Here is a 12,795-nt window from a genome sequence, read left to right as displayed (position 1 = left end):
AGAGTAAATCTTTCACATTGAGACAGAATGTTTCTTACGGGTAAATAGACCTGTGTTTTATCGGTGAAGGTGCCTGTCACTGCTACAGGGCAAAGCAAGAGGAGTGAATTTAAAGACTGTATACCTGTTATATTAGGGTATTATCCAGCTAGTCTTGTGCTGAACGTGTCTACAGAATGTGTTTGCATGGACTGGAAGGCTAAGATCAGAGAACTGTAAACCACACGCAGCTAGCAAACTGTTTTTATGTTGTCTGAATATTCCATATACTGTACTAAGGTCTAACAGACCTAAGATTGCATCCACTGTTTATTGAATTCAGTTTTTTTTCAATGAGTTCAATGGGATTTGAATCAAGGTCTTTCTAAAGTTGTGATAATAGATCCGGCAAGGGAAAATGCTTCTGTTGTGCTTCTGGAACATGCTTCTTTATCCTTAAATTAAGATTGATTAAGCGTAACTGATTTCTAAGGAAACTTCGAGCCACAGTATCACAGCCAAAGTGGAAGCAGGTCAGAAGTCTCACATCCTCTCTTTCTTGCTTTGTAATGATTGCAGTTTTTAGTAAAGTGTTGTTCTGTCTGATTTGTTTTGATAACTCCACCAAACTTTAAATTAAAATATGTGAAATTATGACTTATGTGGTACGCTTGTAAATATAAATTATTCTATACCCATATGTTAAAAAAAAAAGTATAATAAGCACTTTGATGTGGTACAAAGAAAAAACTCCAATAATACGATATGTCGTCATTTCTCAGAGCAAATTTCAGTTTGGTTTTACAGTTTTAACTGTTGACTTGAATTTTGAAAGATGATGTTCAGCTGGTTTGTAGAAGAAGTGTTCTGCGCTGTTTTGTCATGCTTAGTATTAGGTTTCTAGACAGACAGCTGCAGTTGACTTAAAATGGTGCACTAAAAATATTGAAGAGTCTAGCCTTGAGGAAGCAGGGCAGTAAAATGGCAACAAGAATATTTATTTAGCACAGAAACATCCGGGGATGTGAGAGATGCTTTCATAAGTGTAATATATCACAGGACAAATTTTATTATATTACTTTTGTCTCTTACTGCTTCTATTGATCTTTTTCATATACATTTTAAAAATTTGTCACGTATCTGTCCTCAGAGCCATAAAATAAGCTTGACATCAATAAGTGTTTCACGTATGTCTTTTTACCAATAAAGTTGAATGGACAGATTCTGTCCATTCAGTATGCTTTCTGAATTAATGTAATGAAATATAGCTTGTTTGTTCATTAGAACAGATTTTAGGTGGAAATGTATTGATCAAGGTGGATAACTTACACGTTCAAAATTAAGTTCCATTATTGGGGCAATACAAAGGAAATTATTAGTATTTATCACTGTGATTCATTGTACTAATTCTACAGAGTTGATGGTTCATTTTTTTAAAAAAACCCAGCATCTCCAGGCAAACAGCACTTGAGCCCGCCCTGAAAGCACCCAGATGAACGGCCTGCTGCTCGAGTACAAATGGCCACAACTTGATTACATATCAGTCAAGCAAAACACCAAGCACCAAGAGAATTTAACATCATATAACAGCAAAGAAAGGGCCCACCGCTAAGAGTTCAGTGCCTTCCGAGAGAGATGCTCAGCCTTCCAAATTCATCTTAATCTTAATTTTGCAAGTGCTGTGTGACAGAGCTCTGGGTACTTGAAAAGATTCACTGCTACATCCGCTACAGTAGCCTAGTGACAAACTCTACAATATTGGTTCACCACTTTGATAAATACTATATAGTATGCAAATATAGACATACACATACAAACCCACACACAGTACGTACGTATGACAGTATCTGATATCTTTGACATCATTTCTTCCCGATTATATTTATTATTCTTTATAATCCTTCCAGGTACTTTTTTGGTTTGCCCTTTTTCCTTCTTAACTGTCACCGTGCATTGCCTCCCAAATTCGAAAGAATTCCTTCATGCTTTTCTGAGTGCTTTGAAAAAAATCCCATCTCTAAACCTTAATTCTGAGTTCATTGATCTTTGTTCAGACTTAGCTCTAAGTAGTAGTTTTGTACTACCAGGATTTGGAATTTTGACTACACTAGGCAGCCATTATGCTAATTACATTTGTAAAGTACCTTTTATATGCAAAATCTCTAGAAATATAAATCAGGAATTAATAACTTTACAATCAGCTATTAGAAGACCTGAGATTTATAGGCTCTTCCTGAACGGAATTAACCCTCATACATACCACACATAAAATTTGAAGTATAAATTAGGTTAGAAGCCACTCACAAAGGTGATGAACTGCCCAGCTAAGGATTTGTCTTCAGTCTCAGATGTGTTCGCATCCTGATTGCCAGACTGACCCGCACTCCCCTTCCTGCTCCGACACGGGGGATGAAAATTTTCCAGGACAGTTCTTTTGCCTAAAGTTCATTCCTGCCAGATTTGTCCTTCTCTGACTCCAGCCAGCTGTAAAAGGACTCCAGTGGCATTTGGCAGACTTTGTGTTAAATAAGTCGCGCCCTGTATCCAGTGGATGTAGTTCACTGAACCAAGAAGAGTTTTGTGCTTTTATAGATGATAGCGTCACACTTGAGCAAAGAAAAAAAGAGCAGAACCTCTGCTGCTTCCTTATTTTGTTTGAGTGCTTTCTCCTTACTTTCTCAGCTGTCCTCTGAACCGGCCTCAGCAACTGGTATCATCTGATTATTCTGGTATTTGGCTTACATAGTTGGATAGTTATCAACTGCGACCTTGTGTGTACTTGGCTGAGTAAATTCAATCAGCTAATGAAATTGTGGTCTTTCCATCAATTGATTATCAAATTGCTTGTATAGTTCTGCTAGCCCATCTCTTTTCCAAAGCTGCACATTTTTGTTTATCCAGGCAGTCTGTGCCTGACCCCTTCCTTCCCTTTCCTGAATGTCCCTTTTTTCACTTGACGTGCTTATAGTCTTTCAGTCTGGCCAAATACCAGTGGACTTCACGGTCATTTTACTGACCACCCTGTTGAAAATAAATCGGTAAAAAAGCATTTCAAAAGTACAAGAGAAGCTAGTGTGACTTTCTCTCTCACGCTGCCCAGTGTAGCAGTCCCAGACACCTGCTGATTTGCAAGGTGAACAGAGATGATGTCAAGGGAGGACGGTGCTTGCCGAGGCAGTGACCAGGAGGAGCTGTGGTTTGCATTTTGGGTAGGGAGCACAGCGCAGATCAAAGCGCCGGTGGTGAGCACCTGTAAAAGATGGATTTGCCCAGCTGCTTTTTTTCCCCTAGCTCCCTGTGCCAGTCCATAATCTTTGAGCAAGTAAAGGTGTCAGGTTTAGGTCCCTTTAAATTCCCATCTTTTAGAAAACTGCTGGAGGTTTAAATATAGGACAGCATTGGCTGTATACCTGCTGCTGTATTTGATCATGAAGTACAATTTACGCTCTTTGCCGTAGGTATTTAACAACCACTGAAGCTGATGAACGCGTATGAGGCCAGCTACCAGCTAGTTTGGGATGAATGTGAGCAGCCAGTACTTTGGACCAAAATGCAGAAAAGCTGCAGGTTACTATATCACTGCTATACAAGAGAAGCTGCTGTCCTGTATGCTCTCTGAAGGACATGGTCTCACCTTGAGCTGCATTGCAATTGCCGCTGCAAACGAGGCTAATGGCTGCTCTGTATTGCAGTTGTCTTGACAAGCTCTGGAGGCCAGAACCCAAACTGTCCAGCTTTCCCCAAGTCTTGTAAGCAGAGGGGCTAAAAAGAGACAACAGTTTTCAGTAGCAGACAGTACAGAATATTTGAAGCTACCATTGGCATGCCTCCCTCACGTTGGCTCTCTTGTGCGTTACAGCCTAGATCTAGGGAAGAACAAAAGGAATTTACAAAAATGTCAGACAGATTCCACACCTTGTGCTCAGAGAAGCTCTAGCTCTGCTAACTTCTTTTCCTTCCTGGGGATGACCGTAATAGATGGGGATATCCATCCCACTCCTACCAGTTTGATGCCAGTGCCAGCAATAGATGCCCAGAGCCCGGAGAGGAATCACAGGTTGGCAGGAGAGCACCTGAAGAGCAGCACTAAGGAATTCCAGCCCCTCCAGCCAGTAAGTCAGCCTCATCAGGGGCCCAACTTAAATGCCTCTACGCATAGGCAAGTGGCATGGGGAATAAACAAAAGGAGTTAGAGAAGTGCGCACGCCTGCAGGGCTGTGATCTTCTTGGCATCAGGGAGACGTGGTGGGATGGCTTCTGTGACTGGAGTGTTGGAATGGAAGGATACAGGCTCTTTAGGAAGGACAGGCAGGGGAGATGAGGAGGGGGTGTCACCCTCTTTGTCAGTGACCAGCTGGAGGGCATGGAGCTCTGCCTGGGGATGGATGAGGAGCCGACCGAGAGCTTATGGGTCAGGATTAAAGGGAGGGCAGGGACAGGTGACATTATGGTGGGGGTCAGCTACAGGCCACCCGACCAGGAAGACTGAGCAGATGAGGCCCTTTACAGACGGAGAGGAGCAACCTCACGTTCAAAAGCCCTGGTCCTCATGGGGGACTTCAGCCACCCCGATATCTGTTGCAGGGACAACACAGCAGGGCATAAGCAATCCAGGAGGTTCCTGGAATGCGGTGATGACAACTTCCTTCTCCAAGCGATGGAGGAGTCAACGAGGAGAGGTGCTACGCTGGACCTTGTTCTCACCGACAAGGAGGGGCTGGTGGGGAATGTGAAGCTCAAGGGCAGCCTTGGCTGCAGTGACCATGAAATGGTGGAGTTCAAGATCCTTAGGGCAACGAGGAGGGCGCACAGCCAGCTCCCTACCCTGGCCTTCAGGAGAGCAGACTTTGGCCTCTTCAGGGATCTGCTTGGTAGAGCACCATGGGATACAGCCCCGGAGGTAAGAGAGGCCCAAGCAAGCTGGTTAATATTCAAGGATCACCTCCTGCAAGCTCAGGAGGGATGCATCCCAACAAAGAGGAAGTCACGCAAAAACACCAGAAGGCCTGCACGGATGAACAAGGAGCTCCTGGACAAACTCAAACACAAAAAGGAAGCCTACAGAGGGTGGAAACAAGGACAGGTAGCCTGGGAGGAATACAGAGAAATTGTCTCAGCAGCCAGGGATCAGGTTAGGAAAGCTAAAGCCCTGCTAGAATTAAATCTGGCCAGGGACATCAAGGGCAACAAGAAAAGCATCTATAGGTACGTCATTGATAAAAGGAAGAGTAGGGAAAATGTGGGCCCTCTCTGGAAGCAAACGGGAGACCTGGTTACCGGGGACATGGAGAAGGCTGAGGTAATCAACGACTTTTTTGCCTCAGCCTTTACCAGCAAGTGCTCCAGCCACACTGCCCAAGTTGCAGAAGGCAAAGGCGGGGACTGGGAGAATGAAGAACTGGCCACAGTAGAAGATCAGGTTCGAGCCCATCTAAGGAACCTGAAGGTACACAAGTCCATGGGACCTGCTGAGATGTATCCATGGGTCCTGAGGGAACTGGTGGATGAAGTGGCTAAGCCACTGTCTATCCTATTTGAGAAGCCGTGGCAGTCTGGGGAAGTTCCCGCTGACTGGAAAAGGGAAAACATAACCCCCATTTTTAATAAAGGGCAAAAAGGAAGAGCTGGGGAACTACAGGCCAGTCAGTCTCACCACTGTGCCCAGCAAGATCATGGAGCAGATCCTCCTGGAAACTGTGCTAAGGCACATGGAAAATAAGGAGGTGATTGGTGACAGCCAATGGCTTCGCCAAGGGCAAACTGTGCCTGACAAATTCGGTGGCCTTCTGCAACGGGGTTACAGTGTTGGTGGATAAGGGAAGAGCAACTGGTGTCATCTACCTGGACTTGTGCAAAGCGTTTGACACTGTCCCACACGACACCCTTGTCTCTACATTGGAGAGACATGCGTTTGACAGATGGACCACTTGGTGGATAAGGAATTGGCTGGATGGTCGCATTCAGAGAGTTGCGGTCAACGGCTCGATGTGCAAGTGGGGACCAGTGATGACTGGCGTTCCTCAGGGGCTGGCATTGGGACCGGCGCTGTTTAACATCTTAGTTGGCAACAGGGACGGTGGGATTAGCGCACCCTCAGCAAGTTTGCCGACGACACCGAGCTGCGTGGGATGCCATCCAGAGCAACCTTGACAGGTGTGAGAGGTGAGCTCACTTCATGAAGTTCAACAAGGCCAAGTGCAAGGTCTTGCATGTGGGTCAGGGCAATCCCAAGCACCAATACAGGCTGGGCAGAGAATGGATTGAGAGCAGCCCTGAGGAGAAGGACTTGGGAGTGTTGGTTGACGAGGAGCTCAACATGACCCAGCAATGTGCATTTGCAGCCCAAAAAGCGAACTGTATCCTGGGCCGCATCAAAAGAAGCGTGACCAGAAGGTTTAGGGAGGTGATTCTCCCCCTCGACTCTGCTCTGGTGAGACCCCACCCGGAGTACTGCATTCAGCTCTGGGGCGCCCCAAGCATAAGAAGGACATGGACCTGTTGGAGTGAGTCCAGAGGAGGACTGCGAACATGATCAGAAGGCTGGAGCACCTCTCCTATGAAGACAGGCTGAGAGAGTTGGGTGGTTCAGCCTGGAGAAGAGAAGGCTCTGGGGACCCCTTATAGCTGCCTTCCAGTACCTAAAGGGAGCCTGCAGGAAAGCAGGACAGGGACTTTTTCCAAGGGCCTGTAGCGATAGGGCAAAGGGTAATGGCTTTAAACTGAAAGAGGGTAGGTTGAGATTAGACGTAAGGAAGAAGTTCTTCACTGTGAGGGTGGTGAGGCCCTGGAACGGGTTGCCCGCAGAAGCTGTGGATGCCCCATCCCTGGCGGTGTTTGAGGTCAGGTTGGATGGGGCTTTGAGCAAGCTGGTCTAGTGGCGGGTGTCCCTGCCCATGGCAGGGGGGTTGGAACTGGATGATCTTTAAGGTCCCTTCCAACCCAAACCATTCCATGATTCTATGATAATAGCCTCATTGGGAGAGGAGATAACTCTTTAACTGGACAGGGGAAAAGAAACCATACCCCATAAATATGTAGGGAGTGGTTATGCACCTTGTGCATGTCCAGGAGCATGGTACCAGGTTTGTGGGCACTTTCATGCTGCTCTTTGTGGAGCTCTGCAGTGAGATTCACCTGTCTCTCCAACTTTATCACAAAAATGACATATCCAGCCGATTTAAAATTTTGTCTGTTTCTGTGCTTTACAGATCCATCATCAAGGAGGACATGCATCAAAAATGAAATTCCTCCTCTGCAGAGAAATTATGTCTATTTAGGAAAGGTCTTTATACGATAAAGGCTTCTATTTTGTAGGAAGAAATCTGTTAGCATTACAGAGATCTGTTCACTTTGGCAGAAGCCTCCTGAAATCAATAGATTCCATTTCTTTTATATACAGAATACTGAATAAGACTCTTAACGATGGAGGTTTACCCTCATAGACTTCACCCTAATGGCATCTTCACTTAATTTTCCTGATAAAACCTTTATTGCAAATGCAGTAACCATTCTCCTTTTTAACAAGGTTGCCAGCCTGCAAATAATTTCAGAGACAGGATCTATTTATGGGAATACATTAGTAAAATAGTATCCAACCATGATTTATTTTTCTTGTGTTAACTTTCTTTGAGTAGGAGGGAGTCTGCAATCAAGCTTTGTAACTGCAAATTCCGTGATGCTGGTGGGTCCCCGTGCCCCCACAAATAGAGTTTTGATTTTGAAGGGTCTCAAACCACAGTGGAAGTCTAGATCCCCCAGCCCACAAGATATATAACAAAGCATAAGCGCCAAAGCAGATAGTTTCATGAGAGCATGGGCACTCCAGTTGATTTACTATTCAGTCACTGAGCTGCTCCCTGTTGGGTCTTCTTGTCCATAAGGCATGGGTACAGAAGTGATTAAAGATTCTCCTTAATTAATGTCTTCTGCTAAGGGTGTAAAGGAAAAATCTCATTGTGGAAATGAATGAATTTTGATAAAATGTTCTACAATGTTCTAAAAGGTTTCAGCCGGAGGCAGAACTATTAGAGAAAATAGTTCAAATAAGTGAAGTTAAGTAAAATTGCTAGCAATTGAAACTGAATTCCTATTGTTAGAGGTATTGAGCATTCTTAAAATTCAGAGTAGCGGTATCAGTACTGCATATAATACTGTGACCTCTTTTTCTAGCACTTAAGGAAAGTAGCCTTTAGACAAACATTTTGATTTTGTAACTATGTTCTGAGATTTGTGGTTTTGATGTTCCTACTTCCTGAAAGCCTACAATGCAGGAAGTAGAGGGTTTGTAGAAGAACTATCTGGGAACAGCGGGATAATTCTGGCACTCTTCCTTGGGGTTTTCTTTTCTTCCGTAAAAATGTAAGAATGAACTACCTCACTCAAATCCACCAAAGCCTGAGCATCAAAGCGAAGGACAGTTAGTCTGTATTGCAGAGAACTTACCAGCTTCTGCAAAAATTGAAAAGGAGAGTTGAATTCTTTTCTTCTGCAGCCATTGCCCAGCTTCTTCCTCAACTTCGTCCTCCAACATCCACATGACAAGCTAATGCCTCGGTGACTCCTCCTGCACTGGGCAGTAGAGAGTCCCTTCTCAGAGGAACCTGTAGTACAGCAATTCCTCAGGGTGTCCCTGTACAGACATTGTCTGGGTTTTTAAAAGTTGCTAAGGTGTGACACATAAAGAATAGGGGAATTTCCAAATGCTCAACAAGTAAGTGCTAGCACGTTTGGATACGTGTATAGGAGGTGTGTTTTGATATGGATATGTAGGAAGGAATAGAAAGTTAGAGAGAGTTTTGACCCATGGCGGGCATCCCAGTCTTTCTCTCCCAGATGTTGTGGGAGACACTGGTGTGCTTGGCTGTGCCTGTAGATGTCAAGACCTGGCTGCTGCACTGACATAACATAGTTTTTGCATTAATGGGAAAATCTTTTACATGACCAGCCCTGTCTCGTAAGCCTTTCTCTGTTAGTAATCCTAAAAGAGAACAGAAGAAAACACCACCTTACTGTGCAGACCTAGGAATAGGATTTCTTGTAAGCAGCAGACATTTCACGTTAGTAAGCTGGTAGTATCAGTTATGGTGCCAAAGAAAGTGTGTGAGAGCTCTAACTGAAGCCCTCTTACCTACCTATCCCTATCAGCTCTAACAACTTTCAGTGGACATGCCTGATTGTTATAGACAACACATTTTCTTTTTTTATGCCCTTTATGACTTCTTTTATTTTAAAAGCCCCATGTATTTCTTTCCCAGTGCAATGTGGCATATATTGTGGATGAACTATTCTCTTTTTTGCCAATATTTTCCTTTTTTTTTGCCCTTTATATCTGCTCTGCCACAAATTCTAGTTCTTTTGATGTCATGCAGAAATGTATTGCTACTTCACGAAAGTCTCTGCTTGCTTTCAATTTCAAACCAGAAAAAAATGTAGATGAAGAATTTAACTTGCACCTTCTCTGAGAATGCTGAGACTGGAGATGAGCAAACATCCTTTCAAGAGCTCCGGAGGCAATCTTTTGAGTCTCATCATGTTTTTCATATATTTTCCAGCTGTATTTCATATTAGTACTTTCAGCTTTCTGCACAGTTACACTTTTCTACCAATATTTATATGCAAAAATCACAAAATGCTACTCTTAAACCATATTTCTCTTTTTCCCATACAGTAGAAATTGACTGGTTTCAAAATAGATAAGTTTCAGAAGATTCCCATATGGAGTGTGTGCATTGATGAGCAGAAAGTGTTACTGGGCAAGAATCATGCTTTCTCCACACCACTGCCTTGCGCCAGTCGCAGGAGCGCTTATGATGTTCTACTACCATCTTTTCTAAATCACTTTAGCATTCTTCTCCCCGTGTTATCCTCCATAAAACAGTATGGCATGCTACGAATTATATATTTAGCGTAAGGCAGATCTGTCTATCAATTCAGTCAAGAGATATGATTATGTGCTTTTTTCGCCTCTAAGTGGTTAACAATTGCAAAAGATTCTTTTTAATGCTTAGTACTTTATTCACTTTATTTTTCTTTTTAGTGCATCGGAAGATAAATCTTAAACGTTTCTTCTGTTATCTAGCACTTTAAGCCTTTTCATAGCATTTGTAACATCTCTTTGCCAACACTCCATCTGTGATTTTAGCTTGCAGGAAACACTTTGCAATTGTGTTATTAGCTTAGATGCAGAGAGCCGCTGTTTAAATATTAATTGTAACTTCCCTCGTAAGCGCAGTCAAACCCACTGAGTAACTTGTGTAGTTCAACAAATACCTAGGAGAGGGTGGGGAGTCTGTTGCGGGTAGGGCCTGCTCTTAGTCTTAGCAAAGGTCTTACTCGGGTTAACAGTACAAAATAGATCATGTCCTAATGCTTGCTGTTTCCTTTCCTCTTCTTACCTCAGTTCCGCCACTTGTACGCACACAACAAAAAGAAAGAACAAAGAACAACGTTAAACTGCAAGCATACTTCTTCAACAGTTATTGGACAAAGAAACTTCTAAAGTACTTGTGTATTGCTTTGTCAAGAATCACACATCAGTAGAGGCATGATCTTGTCTTTGAGCCCTTCCCCTGTGGTTTCAGTCATGAGCCTCACCCTATTTCATTTTTCAATTCCACAAAATGTACTCGACACTTAAAAATAAAAAAATAGGAAAATATTATGTGTTTATAGACATTTCAGTAAAATGTATTTGGTAGATGTGAGAAACGAAGTAGTTAACGCCACCTGACCAGCCTGTTTTCTGTGGATCACCGGAGCATTGGAATTGTAATACTCATATTGGCTATAATTGAAAGAAGATCAGCCCCATTAAAATCGTTCGTTGTATTTTTCCCTCTCTCCTTCTTCCAGATGGTTATTAATCTTTTATTGGTGAGGTGGTTTGCCTACGGTGTAATCTGAGATTTTTCCTCATGTCATTTAAGTGAGTTACTTGTCTTTGTGCTTGCAGGTGGACTGAATTTTAATATGATGAATTCTGTTAATTGCTTAGAATTTAGATGTTTTTCTTAGTATCTTGCAAATGTATAATAATTTTTTTTTAAAAAATATAGTAGTACCCGCATATTTCTTTTATTTTTCAGCATTCTGTGAAGAAGGGTGCAGATATGGTGGAACTTGTGTGGCCCCTAACAAATGTGTCTGCCCTTCTGGATTCACAGGAAGTCATTGTGAGAAAGGTAAAGCTTTACTGAAACGCACCTTCTTCTTTGGTGATGAGAAACATGATATGCTGAATTAAGAAATAATTACTTTCCATTCATTCATCCTGCTTGATATTTTCTCTTCATTGAAGATATGACTGTTCCATAGCTGCCTTTTCCTAACTGAAAGCTAGTCTTAAATTAAACATGGAAAGTTTTAGACAATCAGGGATGTACCTGCTTTTGCTTCCAGTGGACACTTTCAGTTAATTAGGCGGGATGGCAAATGAAAAATATTTACTTCACCTATTTCCTGTGGTGCAAGCTTAAGGTTACCTTCTGCTTTTTCTGAATCTGTTGTGCAAATTAGACCAAAATTCGGATGTTTGCTTTTCACTTAAAGCTTTTGAATTCTTAAGATTTGATTTTTCTTCTGAGTCACTGAGGCCACCAATTTTATAGAATCATAGCCTATTCAAATATATCTCACTAGTCATGATTTGATTCTGCCTTTTCCCAGATTTTTTCTGTTTCAAGATTTGCTTCTGACAGGCCCACCTTTCTGTTCATTCCACAAAAGTCTGGTTCCTTGTCTACCTTAAATGAGAAGGAAGGGATCTTAGAGAATTCCATGCAGGACTCTTATTAGATTCTTTATACGGCAGGTTTGGGATTTTATGTTGGTCGGTATTTATTGAGGTTGTATTTCACTTAAATAACCCAATGATAGAGTTTTTTTGCATTGCGTGTTTTTTAATAAACCTTTTGCACTTGGCTTTATTGGTGGAAATAAAGTGGACTGTTAACGCAGGTTGCGTGATGCTCGTATGGATGAGATTATAATTGAAGAGGCTTTTTTAAGGAAGAAAAAAAAAAAAGAAAACCAAGAAATAATTGTTAAAGGATAGGTTAAATCACTGGAACGACTCGTTACCCAGAGACCGTTCAGTAATTTGTGTGTAGCGGCATCTATTTAATACATGGCTGTTCTACTATAATACAAAGTAACTTAAGCCCAGTTGTCAACAAATCTGCTTTGAGTGGCTTCTGAAAACTGCTAAAGCTTTTTATGGATGTACTCAAAGCACTGCATACTGAAATCCCATAGTTTGTAGTTGTCAGCATTGTTTCTAATTATTTAGGAATGAACTACGACGTTAATATTTTCATACCATCTCGAATAAATTTGAGTACTGCATTTTTTTTTGCCTATAGCCTTTGGGTTATTTGTTTTAAATAGAAAAAAGCTCCCAAGCTTCCTGACATTCAGGAGTAAGTACCGGCAATATACACGAGGAATTAACACAAGAAGTTCCTGCCTCGGAGCCCCACCTACCAGCCTATAGCCCTTCCTGCTAGTTACCCTCTCCCATGTATAATTTGCTCATTCCTTTCTAGAACATCTAGTATTCAGAGGGAACGGTACATTCAGAGGGACGCAGGATACCTGAGATGTGTTCTGTCCTCGTGAAAATCGGGTACTGCAAAACCAGTACCTGCATTGCCCAAAGGTGCCCTGCCTACCTAGCGAGCCAGTGGCTTTCGGCCAGCTCTCAGCTCGACTACCTATGTTTCTTTTACCCAAGAATCTTAGAACTGTCTTTTTTCTTATCGCTGTAAAGGGACTTTCGTGACTCGAATGCAGAGTCTTTAAACTCTTGAAGTGAGGGTT

At 42.5% G+C, this 12,795-nt stretch overlaps 1 protein-coding gene across 5 annotated transcripts in view; it reads left to right on the top strand.

Moving 5' to 3' along the window:
- The window catches only part of NELL1 (neural EGFL like 1), a 302,370-nt gene that overhangs the window by 220,205 nt on the left and 69,370 nt on the right, over positions 1 to 12,795 (top strand). For all 5 annotated transcript variants that reach the window (XM_052811479.1, XM_052811477.1, XM_052811478.1 and 2 more), the window contains one exon: positions 11,064 to 11,159. In XM_052811479.1, the coding sequence (XP_052667439.1) occupies positions 11,064 to 11,159 (96 nt within the window). The remainder of the gene's footprint in view (positions 1 to 11,063; positions 11,160 to 12,795) is intronic.

This window comes from Harpia harpyja, chromosome 16, assembly GCF_026419915.1.
Source record: "Harpia harpyja isolate bHarHar1 chromosome 16, bHarHar1 primary haplotype, whole genome shotgun sequence".
Taxonomy (NCBI): Eukaryota; Metazoa; Chordata; class Aves; order Accipitriformes; family Accipitridae; genus Harpia; species Harpia harpyja.
This window is presented reverse-complemented; position numbering and strand designations above follow the sequence as displayed.